This window comes from Loxodonta africana, chromosome 3 (assembly GCF_030014295.1).
Source record: "Loxodonta africana isolate mLoxAfr1 chromosome 3, mLoxAfr1.hap2, whole genome shotgun sequence".
Lineage (NCBI taxonomy): Eukaryota > Metazoa > Chordata > Mammalia > Proboscidea > Elephantidae > Loxodonta > Loxodonta africana.
The window spans coordinates 181,368,845-181,388,882 of NC_087344.1; the positions used below are offsets into that span (position 1 = coordinate 181,368,845).

General features: G+C 46.7%; 1 protein-coding gene across 1 annotated transcript in view; it reads left to right on the forward strand.

The window, feature by feature from the left end:
• Nucleotides 1–2,086: 2,086 nt before the first annotated feature.
• The window catches only part of CGN (cingulin), a 34,035-nt gene continuing 16,083 nt past the window's right edge, over nucleotides 2,087–20,038 (forward strand). The window contains exons 1-10 of the mRNA XM_023547313.2: nucleotides 2,087–2,153; nucleotides 7,391–8,271; nucleotides 9,136–9,236; nucleotides 9,374–9,443; nucleotides 9,548–9,643; nucleotides 11,866–11,993; nucleotides 12,653–12,785; nucleotides 13,124–13,336; nucleotides 13,937–14,085; nucleotides 14,291–14,423. Coding sequence (XP_023403081.2) covers nucleotides 7,405–8,271; nucleotides 9,136–9,236; nucleotides 9,374–9,443; nucleotides 9,548–9,643; nucleotides 11,866–11,993; nucleotides 12,653–12,785; nucleotides 13,124–13,336; nucleotides 13,937–14,085; nucleotides 14,291–14,423 — 1,890 coding nt within the window. The 5' untranslated portion in view covers nucleotides 2,087–2,153; nucleotides 7,391–7,404. The remainder of the gene's footprint in view (nucleotides 2,154–7,390; nucleotides 8,272–9,135; nucleotides 9,237–9,373; nucleotides 9,444–9,547; nucleotides 9,644–11,865; nucleotides 11,994–12,652; nucleotides 12,786–13,123; nucleotides 13,337–13,936; nucleotides 14,086–14,290; nucleotides 14,424–20,038) is intronic.

Here is a 20,038-nt window from a genome sequence, read left to right on the forward strand (position 1 = left end):
TTTTTTTTTTTTTTTTTAATCACCTCTGTCTTGGTGGAGCAGTGGTTAAGTGTTTGGCTGCTAACCAAAAGGTAGGCGGTTTGAATCCAACAGCCGCTCCTTGGAAATCCAATGGGGCAGTTCTCCTCTGTCCTATAGGGCAGGCTTGACAGCAACGGGTTTATCACCTCTGTCACCTGTGCCTGATGAGGATGTCCCTCTGAGACTGAGCATTTCCTTGAGGAACAGATGATAATGATGGTGACTCAGAGACTTCCTGGTTTTTCCTTGTAATCCTAGTTCATAGTGCTGGGGTGGGGTGTCTGTTTTACTGCCTCAATTTTGTATTTACTACGAATGCACTTAAGTATCCTAATTACTCAGATATTACCCAGGAGAGCTTAGGAGTTTCCACTTTTCTAATATATAGGTCAACTCAATAATCCCACACTTCAAAAAGAAAAATCTCTTTATAAAACCACCCTAGTGGTCTGCAGGTAACAAGATCTTGAAGAGACTCTCCTCTTCAGTTTCCCATCCACACCACGCCTTTTTGGCCGTTTCTCCCCAGGGCATGGGCTGGCTGGGTGGCTCTAATCATTAGATAAAGCTTCCTGTGGAATGCAGAGACTTTGCATCCCAGTTTAGGAACTGGTAGGTGGACTTTACCCTACAGGACCCACACCTAGCTTCTGAAGGCAGGGGAAGGGGAAGAAAAGTCACTCTTGCAAACGCACTGTAGGTTGTATTCAATATTCCTCTTCGACCTTAAATAGGTACACAATAAATATTTGTTGAATAAATAAATGAGAACAGTATCCAGAGCCCAGGAATGTAAACTAAGTCAATCTCTTTTTTACATATCTCAACGTTTAAAATATAGGAAAAGCTTTAATGCTGTTTAACGGGGTCTCTCTAGTTGCAGAGTATCATCCTTTTCTGAATAGATTTTGGAGCCGGGGACCGATTTCCCTACTTCTTGAAAGGCTAATTCCGAGGTAAATTTACAATCTGGGATTGAGTTTCCTTCCGTTTAGAATGAGGGTCTTCATATTTTTCCCTTCAATGTAAATTTATACCCTCAGTTTCCATTCATTCATTCAACCAATATTTACTGTTGTTGTGTGCCATCCAGTCGATGCTGACTCATAGAGACCTTATAGGACAGAGTAGAACTGCCCCATTGGGTTTCCAAGGAACGCCTGGTAGATTCAAACCGCCAATCTTTTGGTTACAGTCTGAGCTCTTAACCACTTCACAACCAGGGATGGCAACCATTACTAAACGCCTAATATGTGCCTGTCCCTGTTCTAGGCAGTGAACAAAACAGATCCCAGTCCTGGTGGAGTTTATCGTCGGATTGGAGACAATGTTATTTAAAAAAATTAAATCATATAATAAGTTAGAAGGTAATATACTGGAGAAAAAGTTGCCAGGCTGTAAAATGATCGTGGAGGCCAGGGTGTAGGGGAAGAGAACCCAAGACTGGGGTTCTAGTTTAGTTGGGGAAAAGGAAGACGAGCTCAGGTGGATTGGGCTCTGATGTCGAGGGACAAGGGAGGTTTTTCTGCAGAAAGTGATGAGAGTGTATTTTGGTTTATGCGCAGGTAGGTGAAGGACTGTAAGTCGGAATCGGCTGGACGGCACTGGGTTGGGGTTTTTAAGTGAAGGACAAAAGAGGCTCTGGACCGAGATTCCCGTTGGGAAAACTAGAGGCGGGGGTTATCTTCCAGCAGAGGCGAGAAGATGCTGCAGCTGCGTAGCTCCGGGGCAAGGGGTGAGGGCGGTCACGGCGGCCAACTGCTACGCCCCCAAAATGGCTTCCCAGTGCCCCTCGCCGCCCCGCCCCCCGAGCGCCCGCCCCCCGAGCGCCCGCCGACCCACGTGACCCGCCCCCCCCCCCCGCCCATCCCTGCTCGCGACCCCGGGCCGGGGTCCCTGCGGCGGCAGCCCCGCCCCTCGCGGAAAGCCGACCAACCGGAGGAAGGGTAGGGCGGGGCGGGTGGTGACGGCCAATGGGAGTGAAGCTCCGTAGGGAGTAACAGGTTGGTGGGAGGGGGAGAGAGAAGGAGGGAGCGCGGGGGGACCGAGTGGGAGGGCCCGGGAGTCGCGTGTGCAGCTCTGCTCTAGCCCGAGCCCGGAGTGCGAGCCCGAGAGCGCCGAGCCCGGCTGGGGTGAGTCAACCGGGCGGAGGCAAGGGCATCTGAGAGGCAAGCGAGCCCTCAGGTGTACCCCTGAGGGGCGGGGGGGTTGCGGCGACCAGGGATGTCCCCTTCCAGGGCACAGGTGCTGAGTTGGAGCGGGGAGGAGGGGAGGTCAGGGGAGAGTAGGAGCTTTGATTAAGAGCTGGCCCCTGCTCTAAGCGTCCTGGGGCAGGTTGCTGGCAAGGTACCAGGTGAGGGGCACCTGAGGGTAAGATTTTTCTCAGTGCGTGAAAGCATTTCAGAGCCAGGATTTGTCTGGAGGTTTGACGCCAGCCCCAGGGGCAGAGTTTCTCTTGGAGATCGGGGTGGTGCGGGGAGAGTTAGTCCCAGTTGGGCAGAGGGAACAGCTGCCTAAGGTTCAGGGTAGTAAGGGGAAGGCATCAGCAGGTGCTGTTTTCCTGAAACCCCAGTGCCGGTCTGAGCTGGTTGTTGACGCCTCCTTTCTGGCTTTGAGATGGCTCTGAGGTGTGGCGCCTTTCTCTAAGCGTTCACCTACAGGTGAAGACAGTTGCAGATAAGAGGCACTGAGGGGAGAACAAGAAACCACCCCATCTCTTTACTAGGTGTGAAACTATTTCAGGGGATACGGTTTCTGTCTGCCTTTGCTTTCACGCCAGGGAGGAATTTCCTTCTTGAGATAGTGCTCTCCTAGAGAGGGACATAAGGAGCTCTGGTGGCGCTGTGTTTAAGCGCTGGGATGCTAACCGAAAGGTGGGTGGTTTGAACCCACCAGCCGCTCCTCCTGGCAGTCTGCTTCTGTAAAGATTTACAGCCTTGGAAACTCTACGGGACAGTTCTGCTGTTGCTCTGAGTCGGAACTGACTTGATGACAATAGGTATGGTTTTGGTTTTAGAGAGGATATGAGGAAGCATAGGTCCCTGAGCCTATAAAATATGCAGAAATTCTTATTTCTAACGAGGCCTCTTTCTCTGGCCAGATATCAGTTCCCCCCAGCACACATACCTTCTTCTGTGTTTCTAGATGGAGACCATTGGGTGAGGTTTGGGAGCTCAACCGATTTATCTTGATGCCTCCCAGAATCACCCTTATTCTCTGAGGCCCCACCAGGCATCCTGACTCCCGACCATGATGACTGGCAGGCATTGTGCTGTAGGAAACTGTCAGGACTCCTCAGGAGAGACACAACTAGGAGAATTAGCACCTTCAAGTCTCCAGGCCAGATGAGAGGTGCATGTTGGGTCCCAGGCAAGACTTCTGAGGCAGATTTCCTTGCCTTAGGCAGGGAAGGCATCCAGAGCCAGCCTTAGCTTGGCCCCTTTGATGCCCTGCCTGAGGAAAGTTGTTGTAATTGGGAAATAATTAGCAACCGCTATTATATTGTAGACAGGCTGCCCACACGTGTCTGTGCACCTCTTCTTTTGTCCTGGATATTTGGGATTTGGGGAGCTGGCTCTGGGGGGCTGCTTATCTAGTGATTTGGTTCGCTCTAAAGAATTCTGGTGTCCTAGAACCCCTTTCTGCCTTCCACAGGCTGACCTGCATGCTATTGCCCCTGTGGGATGTGGGGAGGGACACTTATCATGGGAGGGGGTGGGCTGCTTTTCTTCATGCGAGGGAGGGAAGAGCTCAGGGCTGGGGGGTGGCCAAGGCAAGTGTGGAATCAGGAGTGCAACTTTGGGAGCTTGAGAGGGAGGAGTAGAGGGAGACAAAGTCTTCTGTCACACACTGGCCTGTCACTCACCGGGTTCTTTGTGTGTCTGCTCCCACTGCCTGTTCCCTCCCTACCTTCTGTCTCTTTCTTTAGAGCTTTGGCCTTGGCAGCCAGACTGGACAGAACCCCTACCCACAGGCTTGTCCCTCTGCCTCCTATGTGGTGTGGAATTTCTCTGGTCTGTTTTACAAGCTGCCAGTGTAGTCTCCCTGGCCCTGCCTTTCCCCTTGCCTCTCAAACCAGTCCAGCCAGTTTACAGGGATCCAGTTCCTCATTGTTTTTCTTCCCACTGGCCGAGCAGCTCTAGCCTGGCTCTCAGGTTTCTGGCTTTTTCAGTGGACAGTCAGAACTCCACTTGGGGGTTCTTTTTGGATCCACGGGGAGCCTCCTTACCTCTGTAACTCTTTAATGGGAGCAGAACAATCAAAGTCACTGAGCTGTCCTCTATTTTGACCATTTGATTTCCTTGTTACCTGAAAGAGGTAGTCTAACCTCTATACCTCTAGTTCCCCCATTTTCTGAATCTGCCAATATGTGGCACCTAGCATACTGCCTGGTCTTGGGCATATCAGCCCTTCCTGAAACCACCCCACTCCCACTTCCTGCCAGGAGTCCAGGGACCCTGTCACTGCTAGTTGGATGCCAGGCGATAAGACTGGGCCAGAGGTGATGGAATTGGGGCAGGGCAGGATAATGAGTAACTAGGAGAAGTGGCTCTGAAACAGGTGAAGGGTGTCCCCTCCCTCCTTACCAGCTGGAGTGGCAGAGGCAGACAGATGAAAACAGAATTAAGTGTGGCCTGGTCTCTTCCCGGAGTACAGTTGGTGGAGAGAGACCCTGAGCATGCGCCAGGGGAGGGAGGAGGGTCAGGCATCTGGTGAGAGCTCAGGCTCTGGGCTCCATGTTGCCTGGTGCTAGATCACTGTTTACCTGCCTCTGGGGCTTTGGCAAGGCCCACAGCTGCGCTGCTCCCTTGGCCCCGCCCCGCTGTCCTCTGTAACCGAAGGTGGGTAGGTTTCGGGTTTTCCATGCTGAATCATTTAGAGCCCTGCTTTCTGACCCACCTCACAGATTCCCTCCAGCCATCCTGGCCCCTGACCCACGTGTCCCAGGACTGAAGGTGGTTGAGGGTAGGGAGTCATTGGGACCTGGGGGAGTGCTGGATCTGCCTCTCAATGAGCTGGTGCTCTCAGGCGAGGGGCTGTGTACTCTCTCAGGCCTAGGCCAGGAGCTCCTTGACCTGGATCTGGAAGATCAGTAGATGTGCTGACAGAGGAGAGCTGCATCATGAATAAATCATGTGGTTTCTGAGAGCTGGCAGTCTAGGCACATCTGGATCTAAAGTCGTGAATGAGTAGGGCAGAGAGTTCAGGCCAGGAGGAGGTCCTGTTACGAGGGAAAACAAGACATAACTGTGAGGGACCCCTGGGCAATTCCTCCTTCTGCTATGCAAGTCTGCATTGGTTCAGGATACAACCTTTCACAAATATTTATCAATATCTACCATGTGCCAGGCATTGGGGACACAGTAATCGGCTGATAGCCATGGCCTTTGCCCTCCAGGAGACTGTAATCCTGTGGGGGAGACGGACAGGAAACAAATAATGACTTCAATAAATATATAAAAACGAACCGAGATAAACCTACTGAAGAACAACTGCAGAGGATATAACATGGATCTGACCTAGTTTGGGGGGAGGGATGGTCAGGGAAGGCTTCTCTGAGGAAGTGACATTCTTCTAGGAACCAGGTGAAGCCGGGAAGTCCCTGTTGGAGGGAACAGCATGTGTGAAGGTAACATTTATTGTCAGCTTTGTAACAGGCCTACTCTGCTAGGTACTTTCATGTTTAATATCTTGACTTTTCCACCTTTATATTGAAGTATGACTTAAATACAATAAAGAACAAAATCTTAAGTGTAAAACTTGATAAAATTTGACAGTGGTATATGCCTGTGTAATTTGTTGTTGTCTGATTTAATTCTCACAGGTAATTACATTGTGAGATATTATCATTATACCAGTTTTTACAGAGATGGAAACTGAGGCATAGAAAAGTTGTGATTTGCCCGAGGTTATACATCTCCAGTGAGAACAGAGTTAGACTAGTCCAGTGGCTTTTCTACTGTGCCAGGCTGCCTCTGGATAAGTGGTTTGGAGAACTTACCTCTTTACCTCCTAGCTTCGTTTCTGGTCCCATTTTGGATCCTGCCAGCAAGATATCTTGCTGTTTGGGGTATCTGAGTTAGAGATTGGTTAAGGTTCTCCCCAATGCCTAAAAAATGGGAGACCAGGTCCTCAAAAGTTGACGGTTGGGCCTTAAGGTATCCACGGACCTCTTAAAATTGTGCGATACTAGTTTGTGTGGGCTGTCTCCTACAGGAGGTTGCACTGCTGTCATCATTTTCTCAAATGCGGACCCAGTGTCAAAAAAGGCAACGAACCACTACCAAGAAGGGGCTCCTCCTTCCCTATTCTTTTCTGTGGAGGGGAAAGGCTGGGAAGGCTGTGAATGCGCTTCCTCAGATAGGAGGCTGTTTCCCCCCACACCAGCCCTTCCTAACGTGGAACTCTGCCCCTCTACATCCCTTCCCCTCCTCATCTCACACGGGTTGTCTGGGCTGCCAGACCTGGCCGAGTTGCCTTGGCTCAGAGCTCCGCAGGGAGGTCAAGTTGCATGTTTGTGTTTCTGTCTGGTACGCTACAGGCACCTCCTCCAGTTTGGTGCTAGGTTCTGGTAGAGACTAGCAGAAGGGGTGGAGATGTTGCATTTTTTCTTTGCTTGGAGTTTCCTGGAACAGAGCATGCCTGGAATACATTTCATTTGATGACTCTGAGCTTGGCAATGTGGATCTGGGGAGCTAGTCTGTAGATGGCCTTGGCTGTGTGGCCCCTTGGACTGGGACACTTAAAATGATATTTACATTTTTTCTCGAATAGGTAATACATCTATATGGTTTCAAACTCAAAACGGACAAAAAGATACACAGTAGAAAGTCAGTCACTCTCCCCTTCTTGCCCCTAACCCCTTGGGTTCCTTTCCTCAGAGGCATCACTTTCTTTGAATAGTTTCCAGAAATGGGATGGCACACTTTGACATCTGTTATGCAGGGGTTGGGTTCTGTCCTTTCTTGAGGGAGGAGGAGGAGGGACATGGTGGTGTATGTGTGGATATCAATCAAAGTTTTTGAACTCTTAACAAAACCAAGTTGTCCGGAGCTATATCAGAAGAAATGGATTCTTCTGGACCAGCCGTATCAGGATCACCTGGGAACTTGTTAGAAATGCAAATTCTCAAGCCCCCACCCCAGACTTACTGAATCAGGAACTCTGGCGGTAGGGCCCAGCTATCTGCGTTTTTTAATAATCCCTCCTAGTGATCTTGTTGCTCAGTTAAAGTATGAGAACCACTGTTCTACAAAGAAAAAACTGACAAGGCAACTAGCCCCATTAAAGCGGGGCAGCTGGAGGTTTCTGGATTTCTACTTTATGTCTCTCGGCATAAAATGTTTAATCTCCTTTCTCCCTCTTCCAGGACCTCTCCTGCCCATGGAGCAGGCAGCTACCATGGCTGAGCCCCGGGGCCCCCTGGACCATGGAGTCCAAATTCGCTTCATCACAGAGTCAATGGGTGGTGACGAGACGGGTACCCTACGCCGTGGTGTGCGACGCCCAGCCAAGGATGCAAGAGCCAACACCTATGGAGTTGCCGTGCGCGTGCAGGGCATTGCTGGGCAGCCCTTCGTGGTGCTCAACAGTGGGGAGAAGGGTGGTGACTCCTTTGGGGTCCAAATCAAGGGGGCCAACAACCGAGGGGCCCCAGGAGCTCTGAGCTCTGACTCGGAACTCCCCGAGAACCCCTACTCTCAGGCCAAGGGGTTTCTTGCCTCCTCGCGGGGCAGCGCATCTGATGAGGAGCCTGGGACCCACTGGAATGGAAGACTACTCCGTTCCCAGTCACAGGCCTCACTGGCAGTCCCTACCCCTATGGCTCCAAGCAACAGGAGCACCAGCCTGCTGGAGTTAGCCCCCCAGGGGGCCTCCCCAGGTAGCGCCATTGACACTGCTCCCCTGTCCTCAGTGGACTCGCTCATCAACAAGTTTGACGGTCGCCTTGGGGGCCAGGCCCGGGGCCGGACTGGCCGCCGTACACGGACATTGCCCCATGAACAGCGCAAGCGGAGCCAGAGCCTGGACAGCCGGCTCCAACGGGACACCCTTGAGGAGCGGGAACGTCGGTCCCCCAATGACCTGTCCCCTAGCACGAAGTATGACAGCCATGTGGGGAGCTCAAAACAGCCAGCCCAGAGCCAGAGCCCTCTCAGTGGCTTCAGCCGTTCCCGGCAGACCCAGGACTGGGTCCTTCAGAGTTTTGAGGAGTCACGTGGGAGAGCACAGGACCCTGCTATGCTGCAGGTCAGAGCTCATGCCCAACCCCCAGCCCCTTCCATCAGCCCTGACCCATGATGGACCCCTTGCCAATTCAAATAACCTAGAGCAGCAAGTCCCTACCTTTTTTCCTTCACTTCATGCAACCACTTAATGGATGATATTCACATGTATAAGATACTTCCATGGGTAAAATTCTAAAGAAAATAGAACTACAAAATCATCATTCACAAGCATGCAGAGTAATTGGTTATTGCCCCAACCCTTAACTGTGCTTCAGTCACTAACATTTGAGGACTGCAACTAAGTGGAGGTGGGACTTTACTTGAAACAAAATTGATTCCATTCTCAAATCATTTACAAGCCCTAGTATCTTATTTTTATGCAAATAACACGCACTTTCTACATTTGTTTACCAACAGCTCCTCCCCCCCACCAGGTATTTTTGTAAACATGCTATACTAATTTTTTTTACAGCAACATGTGAAAAAAAAAAAGAATTTGGCATAGCAGTGCTTAATACCTGGGGGCGGGGCGGGGGAAGGGTGGGAGCAGTTGGCAGACCAACTGTAGAAGGTGCCTGTTATTTGTGTAAAAATAGGACACATTAACTATCATTAGTGACAATTTACTTGTGACACAGCTCATAGCTGGTCGAGATCTGCTTGTCCAGTAAAATCTGTTTTTCAACAATAGCAGAGAGGTATATCTTGCACGGACCTCTCCTGGCCCATTGCTCAGGGCTCAGCAGGGTTGCCACCTTACCCTGTTTCAGGCTTGTTCATCATGTTTGAAGGGCCTCATCTTCCAACTGCTAGTTCTGCTCCGTCTAAACCCCATACATGCCTCTGGTCCTAATCTTCCTGTTCCTTTGGGCTTCTATCTTTGCAGTTCAAATCAACCCCAGACCTTCTCAGAGACCAGCAGGAGGCAGCCCCACCAGGCAGTGTGGATCATATGAAGGCCACCATCTATGGCATCTTGCGGGAGGGGTGAGTAGGGCCACCCCACAGTGGAGGCACACACCTCTGTTTTCCTTTCCTTTTAACTTCATTCCCCATCTTCCCTCTTCCTCATCTCTGCTACCTCTTTCTTCTCTAACTCTTGCTTCTGCTCTTTCATCCTCTAGAAGTTCAGAAAGTGAAACCTCAGTGAGGAGGAAGGTCAGTTTGGTGCTGGAGCAGATGCAGCCTCTGGTGGTGAGTGGCCTTCTCGGGATGGGAGCAAGGGGCAGGGCTAGAGCCTTGAGGCCTTAGAGGATCTGGCTGTGGACTCACTTCCTTTCCACCCATGTCTCTGGCAGATGGCCTCTCCTGGTCCAGTTAAGGCCTTGGCAGGGCAGGGCGAGCTCACCCGAAAAGTGGAGGAGCTACAGCAAAAGCTGGATGAAGAGGTGAAGGTGAGGAGAGGTTAGAGGAGTGAAAGGATGAGTGATCCCAGGGAAAGAGCCCTGCCCTGGAGATGGGCTGGACTGGCTCCTCTAAGCAATGAAACAAGCACTTTTGTGTCCTGTGAGACAAGAGATACGAGTGTGCCCTATCTCAGAAAGGACTTCTGGGGCTCTCTGAAGCTCAGGGAGGCACACTGCATTAGGGATCCAACTACCTTCCATTCCATTTCCTTTGGGAGTTCCCATCTTTGCTGTGCCACTTACTGGCTTTATGAATCTTGTCCAGACTACCTAAGTTACTTACTTAAATTACTCTGTGCTTCAGTTCTCTTTATCTGAAAAATGCGGACAATAATACCCACTTATTGGTGGTGAAGTTGTTAAGTGCTCGGCTGCTAACCCAAAGGTTGGTGGTTCGAGCCCACCAGCTGCTCTGCAGAAGAAAGATGTGGCAGCCTGCTGCTGTAAAGATTACAGCCTTGGAAACCTTGTGGGGGTGCTCTACTCTTTCCTACAAGGTCCACTATGAGTCGGAATTGATTCGATGGCAGTGGGTATAATCATGATAATTATGATGGCAACAATAGTAGCTGTCATTTATTGAAGATAATTTTTGTAATAGATAGTGTCCTGGTTAATATGTAATCATTATAGCAACCCTGTAAAGCAGGCATTCTGGATCCATTTATGATAAGAAAACTGAAGATCAGAGAAGTTAAGTAAATTGCCCAAGGTAGTAGGTTGCAGAGAAGGAGTTAAATAACTCCTTTATTTATTTATTTTTTTATTTAATGCTGCCCCCACCTCATAGTATTGCCTTGTACATAATCCGTACTTGGAAAGTGTTGAGTTGTAACTTCTCTTATTTCCTAGTAGCACAGTGTAGTTAGTCGTTAGTTGGTAGGCTATGGAGTCCAGCTGCCTGGGTTCAAATACTGGTACCCTTACTTGTTGGCTGCATGACTGACCTTAGGCAAGTTTTTTAAATTTTCTAAACATCTGTTTCCCTAGCTATAAAATGAGAGTAATAATAGTACTGTATTTGTTATTTATTATTGTGTAACAAATTACCCCAAAACTTAACAGCATAAAAAAAGGAAAAATTTATTGTCTTCACAGTCTCTGACGGCCAGGAGTCTGGGAGCAGCTTAGCTTGGTCGTTCTAGCTCGGGGTCTGTCATGAGGTTCCATAAAGTTATCAGCTGGGGCTATAGTCATTAGAAGACTTGACTGGAGTTGGATCTGCTTTGAAACCGGCTGTTGTTTGGAGGCCTCATTTACTTGCTGTGCAGACCTCTTCATAGGGCTACTCAGGTGTTTCACAGCATGGCAGCTACTTTCTCCCAGAGTGAGTGATCCAAGAGAGAAGGCAAGAAAGAAGCCACGGTGCCTTTTTATGACCTACTCTTGGAAATCACACATGTCACTTCCCCGTTTTTCTATTTATTAGAAGAGAATCCGCAAGTCTAGCCCATATTCAGGGGAGGGGAATTAGGCTTCACCTTTAAAGAGGAATGGCAAAGATTTGTGGACATATTTTTTGTTGTTGTTGAGAAATATACACAGCAGAACATACACAATTCAACAGTTTATCCATGTACAATTCAGTGACATTGATTACATTCTTCAAGTTGTGCAACCATTCTCACCCTCCTTTTCTAAGTTGTTCCTTCCCCACTAACATAAACTCACTGCCCTCTAGGTTTCCTATCTAATCTTTCAAGATGGTGTTGTCAATTTGCTGCCATAGAGATAGTTCTTAAAAGAGCACAATGCCCAAGGCAGACATTCTTTACTAATTAAGCTAAACTATTGTTTGGTTTAAAGAAGACTTCTGGGTATATTTTTGGTGTAAGGTTTAAAGATTATCTCAGAGCAGAAGTTTTTTGGGGTTCATCCAACCTCAATGGCTCCAGAAAGTCTGAATTCCATGAGAATTTGAAAAGTCCGCCTTTCCCCCCTTTTGATCAGGATTCTACTATAGACTTTTTGATCAAAACACTGCGTAATGGTAGCCAGGCACCATCCAGTTCTTCTGTGTGGACATATTTTAAACCATCACAAGTATCAAGGGTTGTTAGGAGGGTTAAATGCAGGTAATACACATAAGGTCCCTAGTACAGTGCTTGTCACATAGTAAGTGTTTAATAAATATTTGGTATTCTCATTATCCTTCCTTCTGAGAGGCTTTTCCCACCTTTCACCCACTGTGTTCTCCTTCCCTTTTCCAGAAGCGGCAGAAGCTAGAGCCGTCCCGGGTGGGGCTGGAGCTGGAGCTGGAAGAGAAGGCGGAGGAGTGCAGCCGATTGAAGGAGCTGCTGGAGAAGAGGAAGGGGGAGGCCCAGCAGAGCACCAAGGAGTGAGTGCAGTTGTTGGTGCATGTGGGCCTGCTTGGGGGGCCTAGGTGCACTTAGATTCCTGTCCTCAGGGCTCAGGAAGGCAGAAGGAAATCTCCAGAAGCTGAATGAGGCAGAGATGGTTTAAAGACAGGACCTTTCTCTTTACCCTCACTATCAGGCAGGTTAGTTGTAGTGGTTACAGCTCCACTGGAGCTAGGTGGGGTTGCCTTTGTGCCTCATGTTCTTAATCTATAAAATGGGGATGATAATAGTATCTACTTCTAAGAATTGTTGTGGGGATTCATTCATTCACTCAGGAGACATTTTCACAGTGAAAACTGTGGCAGGCACTGATCTTGGTTCCTGGGGTACATCAGCGAATCATACAGATGAAGAGCCCTGCTCCTTAGAAGCTTAGTTTCTCGTGAGGGGGAGCAGACAGTAAGCAATGAACATATGATGTAAGTAAATTTGTAACATATTAGAAGGTGAAGTAGAGCAGGATAAAGCAGATCAGGAGGGCTGGGTTTAACGGGGAGCAAGTTGCAGTATTAAATCAGGTAGTCACGGAAGGCCTCGTTGAGATTTGAACAATCATGGAAGAGGTTTAAATAAGTTAATATATGTAAAGTTCTGGAAACTTCCTGACACATAGTGCTTAATAAATGTTAATTATTAGGCTGCAGAACATGAAGCTCCTCTTGGACCGGGGTGAACGGTTACGACATGAACTGGAGACTCAGGTGATGGAGCTGCAGAACAAGCTGAAACAGGCCCAGGGTCTGGAGCCTGCTAAGGAGGTGCTAACGAAGGTAGGGAGCAGGCTTGGGTATCCTGGCCCCTGATTTCTTCCCCCTGGAACGTCCTCAAGTCTGTTCATTCACAGTTTCTTCAAAGTATGGGAAGGAGGTGGTTTATTAGGGATTCCCATTAGTGTGCTTCAGGCAGACTCAAATGGCGAGTGGGGTAGAGCCCAGAATAATGGGTTTCCTTTATCTTAACTAGGCATCTTAGAGGGCAGAGAGCACCTGGTACAACGCCTAGCACGTAGAAGGTGCTCAGTAAATATTTGTTGAATGGATGAATGAATATTAATGGACAGATGGACCCTAATACGGTCACCCTGTGCTCCCATCCTCACTTTCCCCAGGACCTGATAGAAACCCGGGAGCTTCTGGAAGAGGTCTTGGAGGGGAAGCAGCGGATAGAGGAGCAGCTGAGGCTGCGGGAACGGGAGTTGACAGCCCTGAAAGGGGCCCTGAAGGAGGAGGTGGCCTCCCGTGACCAGGAGGTAGAGCATGTCCGGCAGCAATACCAGCGAGACACAGAACAGCTTCGCCGGAGCATGCAGGACGCAACCCAGGCATGTGATGAGGGCAGGGGCTGGGAGAAGTGGGCCTTGCCAGGGAAGAGGGGCTGCCTTGGGGTCTTGAGGCCTTGCATTTCGGGACTTTGCCTGCCTGCCTATTGCCACTGAGTCAATTCCAACTCATAGCGACCCTACAGGACAGAGTAGAACTGCCCCATAGGGTTCCCAAGGGGTAGCTGGTGGGTTCAGAATGCCAACCTTTTGGTTAGCAGACAAGTTCTTAACCACTGTGCCACCAGGGCTCCCTTGGGACTTTACACGGTTGTAATTGGAAACTCACTGTATAGTACACGTGTGAGATGAAGTGAAAACGTTGTCTAGAAACCTACAAAGGCAAAGGCAGGGTGCAGGCCAGAAGTACGATGAGGGTGTGTGAGCCAAGTCCCATGGGGGAAATAAGAGGACAAAGGGGTGGGCTGTGACTTGGGGAGAGAGCCTCCTGCTAGTATTGTACCAGGTACCACTGGGGTTTCTGGGTGTGCAGCCTGCACAGTGCCTTTTGGGCCTGAGTCTCCCCTTCTACACACTCACACCTTGGTATAGGGTGAGCCCTTCCCTCTGAGCCTTCTGGTCCCTCACTCTACTCCTCCCTAGGACCACGCAGCATTGGAGGCTGAGAGGCAGAAGATGTCAGCCCTGGTGCGAGGGCTGCAGCGGGAGCTGGAGGAGAGCTCAGAGGAGACAGGGCATTGGCAGAGCATGTTCCAGAAGAACAAGGAGGAGCTGAGAGCCACCAAGCAGGAGTAAGGACCTTGCCCCTCTCTCAAGGGTGCTTCTAACATCCCTCTTCCTTTCTACCCATGCTCTGCTCTTACTCACCCATTTCTCAGGTGTTCTTTTCCACATCTGCTTTCCTCCCTTCTGAGAGTTGGTACCCAGTGTGCTGGCCTTGAGGCAAGTGGCTTGACCTTCTTCCCCTTCCCCTTTATATCACCTCCCTGGACGCAGACTCCTACAGCTGCGGATGGAGAAGGAGGAGATGGAAGATGAGCTTGGGGAGAAGATGGAGGCCTTGCAGAGAGAATTAGGGCAGGCCCGAGCTGGTGCTGGAGATACTCGCCAGGTTGAGGAGCTCAAGAAGGTACTTGGAAGTTGGGGGGTAGAAGGACCAGCTGGGATGATAGGCACCTGCCTCACCTGCCCATAGGGGCCTCCAGACTACTGCAGCTGTCTCAGGTGTGCTTGATTTTTGGGCCCCATCCTGCCTGCTGAGCTTTATCTCCTTCCCAGCACACACTGTCCAATCCAGCAGGGCTAATCTCCTTGCCGAGCGTAGAAGTTTCTAATGGAAAGAGCTCTCAGAGGCCAGGTTGGGGTACAGCCAGCTGGCTGCTGGCTGCCTCCCAAGAGACCTCATGCGTAGCAGCAGTTGGGTAGATTTGTGAAATTTCCAGGGTCATTTTTGCAGGCTCAGAACCCTAATTTGGTTGGCATGGCAAGAGTTGCTCTGCCTCTCAGGAAGGACTCATTACCTACATTTGTGAAATAAATGTTTCCAGTTAGAATGCCAGTTTATTAATTTAAAATGGATAACAAGAAGTATTGTCACATGGACTGGAACACTGTGCTGGCGTGGCCAGCTGACCTACATGGAAGCCAAATTGTAATCTGGAGGCTGTTTAGAGAGTACGGAGTCTGGACATGGGGAATTAAAAGATACTAGTGTTTAATGTGTCCGTCTCCCTAGTCAGCATAGCCTGCAACACTTGAAGTTTGTGGTAAGATTTCCTCTCTTTGGTCTTCTTTCTTTTTTAAGAAAATCCTCTTTTTATCATGCATGAATGCTGAAAGTTTATATATAGGTCACAAGTGGTATGATCATAAAATTAAATTAATAAACTCAATTAATGAACTGTTTTAGTTTATTAAGGAATGAGAGGACAACTAGTTATTTTAGATGATTTAGATAACTTGGAAAGTATTTTCATTAATTATAGGGACTGGCATTTATGGCCCCCTGAGGATCCTCCTAGGTCTACATTTTCTTGATTTGCTATGCTGAATGTATAGTAGGTGCTCAGTTAACAAGTTAATTCATCAATACTTATTTGTCATGCCTATACTGTGAGATTGCCTAATTTTAATCAAGGTAATGTTAATATACATGTATATCTTTTTTTCGGAATTTTATTGTGGTAAGTTATATATAACAAAAAAATTGCCATTTTAACCATTTTAATTACAGTGACATTAATTACATTTAGCACATTGTGTGACCATTACTGCTACCCATTTCTAAACGTTTTTCATCACCCTAAATGGAAAACTCAATACTTCTTAAGCAAGGTGGTCATATTTTTAAATGAGTAAAGAAACATAGCTCTGAATGATGATTTTCCAGATAAATAAAATCCTCAGCCTTACACACAGTATCGGGTCAAGAAAAACATAACAAACGTTATCCAAATTAAGTGTGGTTGTTGTGGCGGTGTATATGTAATGTAAAATTCTGTTTGCTCAAGGGAACTCCTGAAAGAATGGCGAAGTGAAAAATGCTCTTAAATTTTTACTGTATTGTTTTGCTGTTAACAAATACCAAGGGTAGTTGGAGGTCTTCTAACTGTATAAGCTGACACAGAGAACTTAGACATTCCTCTGGACTGTCTCAGTTAATTTATCATGCTGGGTAAAGCTGGAAAGCTAAAAGCAATAAGTAGTGTTTCATTTATCTCATATATTTTATCAAATATATAATCAATAAACAGATTATACTTTAGGTAAACAGACTAACCAAATCCAACATAGACCACACACTGCTATTTTTCTTTTGTAATTTGTTAGTGCCTTACATGGAAGACTCACTACATATTATACAATCCTTCAGCCTAATTATGGTACTTTCTGAATTTCCAAAGTAGCTAATGGCTAAAGAATTAGAACCAGAGCTCATTTTATTATGTGTGTGTGTGTGTGTAAATATTTTTTAAGAAGTCAGAGCAGCACCAGCATTTATTATGTTACATGCTTTGGTTTTCAATAATTTTTTTTTAAATAGCCAATTCACTCTTCCTCCACATTATATATGTATATACTTTGTTGCTAGTGTATTCATCATTGTGTTTGATAATCCATCATTGAAGAAAATTAGGTCCCAAAGCTTTGCTCCTATATTTTCTTCCAAGAACTTTATGGTTTTAAATGTAACATTTAGGTCCTTGATCCATTTTGAATTAGTTTTTTGTGTATGGTATGAGGTATGGATCTTGTTTCATTTTTCTGCATATGGAAATCCAGTTTTGCCAGCACCATTTGTTGAAGACACTCATATTTTTTTAATTGAGATAATTTCACATACCATAAAACTCACCCTTTTAAAGCGTATGATTCAGTGGCTTTTAGCATATTCACAAAGTTGTGCAATCATCACCACTATTTAATTTCAGAATATTTTTATCATGTAAACGAATGATTTCTTTTATAATGATCAGCACGAGGCTGTTCCTATGAGGCAGAGGTTAAAGATGTCCCAAATTTCTAACCTTTCCAAGCTGCTGTACCATTCCATCATCTCTAACATCAACTACTCCCTCTCACCTCAGTACTCTCCCTCTTTGGGCTCCCTAAATTTCTTGCAAGGTGTCATACAACTCACAGACCATATAAAGGAAATGGTCCACAAGGTTATGGAGGCTAGCAAGTCCCCAATCTGTGGGCCAGGCATAAACTTCTCCCAGGCCCTCAGTGTCTGCCCAAAGGCACTCGGCTTTCTCGTTCCATGGGCTGGGAAGCCAACTGCACTGTCTCCTGCGGGTCCCTCTGCTGCGGGTTTCTGCTGTGGGTCTCTCGTTCTTTGGTGGTGGTGGGCTCTCCTCTGTGCTCTGGAATTGACTCTCTTTTAAGGCAAAACTGATCAATCCCCTCTGTGGGCCACAATTATATGCACAGCCCCACCCAGTTACCTGGGTGGGAGTCACAAGACCATGGCTAGAGAGGCCACATGCAAAAGTAATTAATCATACTGCATCATCACCCCCAAAAAAGAACCCTGTACCCATTAGCAATCACATCCCATTCCCTCCTCTCACCCATCCCTAAACCAAAACCAAACCCACTGCTGTCTAGTCGATTCCGACTCATAGTAACCCTGTAGGACAGAGTAGAGCTGCCCCATAGAGTTTCCAAGGAGCGCCTGGCGGATTCGAACTGCCGACCTTTTGGTTAGCAGCCATAGCACTTAACCTCTACACCACCAGGGTTTCCCACCCATCCCTAGGCAACCACTAATCTACTTTCTGCCTATGAATTTGTGTATTCTGGACATTTCATATAAATGTAATCATAAAATATGTGATCCTTCGTGACTGGCTTCTTTGACTTGGAGCCCTGGTGGCGCAGCACTTAAGAGCTCAGCTGCTAACCAAAAGGTTGGCAGCTTGAAACCAGCAGGTGCTCCTTGAAAACCCTGTGGGACAGTTCTACTCTGTCCTATAGGGTCGGTATGAGTTGAAATTAACTCAACAGAAACAGGTTTGGTTTTTGGTTTGGAAAAATGTCTATTCACATCCTTTGCTCATTTTTAAATTTGGTTATTTTTCTTATTATTATTTGGTTGTAAATATTATATATTCTAGGTACATTTCCCTTATCAGATATATGATTTGCAAATATTTTGTTCCATTCTGTGGGTTATCCTTCTAGTTTCTTGATTGTGTCTTTTGATGGACAAAGGTTTTTATTTTATTTTTTCAACTCACGGCAACCCCATGTATGTCAGAGTAGAACTGTGCTCCATAGGGTTTTTTTTGTTTTTAATATTATATTGTGTTTTAGGTGAAAGTTTACATACAAAGTAGGTTCCCATTTAACCATTTTACACAACTTGTACCATGGCATTGGTTACATTTTTCACAATTTGTCAACCTTCTCATTATTTCCATTCTTTTTGTTCTGTTTCCATTAATCTAGCTTCCCTGCCCCTCGTTAGCTTCTCGTCTTTATTTTAGGGGAAATGTTGACTGTTTGGTCTCATATAGCTGATTATTTAAGGGAGCACAGTATTCACGGATGATATCATTTATTTTATAAGCCAATCTATTATTTGGATGAAATGTGACCAATAGGGGTGGTCAGTTCCAAGTTCAAAGGGTATCTTAGGGCGATAGTCTTGGGGGTTCTTCTCGTCTCTATCAGTCCAGTAAGTCTTGCCTTTTTTAGGAATTTGAGTTTTGTTTTATATTTTATTCCCTTCCTATCCAGGACCTTCTAGTGTGTCCCTGGTCAGAATGATCAGGATTGGTAGCTGGGCACCATCTAGTTCTGGCCTCAGGCTAGATAAAGCCATGGTTCATGTAGGCTATTAGTCCTGTGGACTAGTTTCTTCTCTGAGTCTTTAGTTTCCTTCATTCTCTTTTGTTCTAGACAAGTAGAAACCAAGAGTTGTATCTTAGATGGCTGAAAATTAAAAAAATTTTTTTAATGTTTTTATTAGGTTGTAGGTTCAAGGGCATTTGTCATTTTACTCACCATTTTTTTTTTTAAATTGTGCTTTAGATGAGGTTTACAGAGCAAATTAGTTTCTCATTAAACAATTAATACACATATTATTTTGTGGCATTAGTTGCCAACTCCGTGACATGTCAACACTCTCTCCTTCTAGACATTGGGTTCCCAATTTCCGTTTGTCTACCTTTCTTGTCCCTTCTTGCTTTTTCGTCCTTGCCCCTGGGCTGGTGTGCCCATTTAGTCTTGTATACTTGTACTGGTGTTTGTTTTATGGGCCTGTCTAATCTTTGGCTGAAGGGTGACTTCAGTACTGAGTTAAAAAGGGTGTCCAGGGGCCATGCTCTCAGGTTTCTTCAGTCTCCATCAGACCAGTAAGTCTGGTCTTTTTTTTTTTTGTGACTTAGAATTTTGTTCTACATTTTTTTCCATCCTTGTCTGGGATCCTTTATTGTGATCACTGTCAGAGCAGTCAGTGGTGGTAGCCGGGTACCATCTAGTTGTGCTGGACTCAGCCTGGTGGAGACTATGGTAGTTGTGGTCTATTAGTCCTTTGGACTAAGGTTTCCCTTGTGTCTTTGGTTGTCTTCATTCTTCATTGCTCCAGACAGGGTGGGACCAGTGGAGTATCTTAGATGCCCACTCATAAGCTTTTAAGACCCAGATGCTACTCACCAAAGCAGGAATATCTACATCCTATTTTTCTTTATAAACTATGTTATGCCAGTTGAGCCAGATGTCCCCTGAGACCATGGTTCCTAGCCCTCAGCCCAGTAATTTGGTCCCTCAGGGAGTTTGGATGTGTCTGTGAAGCTTCTGTGACTTTGCCCTGGTCAAGTTGTGCTGACTTCCAGCTGTATCGTGTACTGTCTTACCCTGCACCAAAGAAAAGTTTTTAATTTTAATGAAGTCCAATTTATCTACTTTTTTCTTTGGTTGCTTGGGCTTTAGGTTTCATATCTAAGAAACTGTTGCCTAATCCAAGGTCACAATGATTTACAGCTGTGTTTTCTTCTAAAAGTTTCATAATTTTACCTCTTACATTTAGATCTTTGATCCACTTTGAGTTAATCTTTGTATTTGGTGTGAGGTTGGGGTCCAACTTAATTTTTTTGCGTGTGGCTATCAAGTCATCTCAGCACCATTTACTAAAGAGATTATGTTTCCACCTAATGGACTTGGCACCCTTGTTAGAAATCATTTATGGCTTTATTTCAGGACCCTCAATTCTATTCCATTGATCTATATATCAGTCCT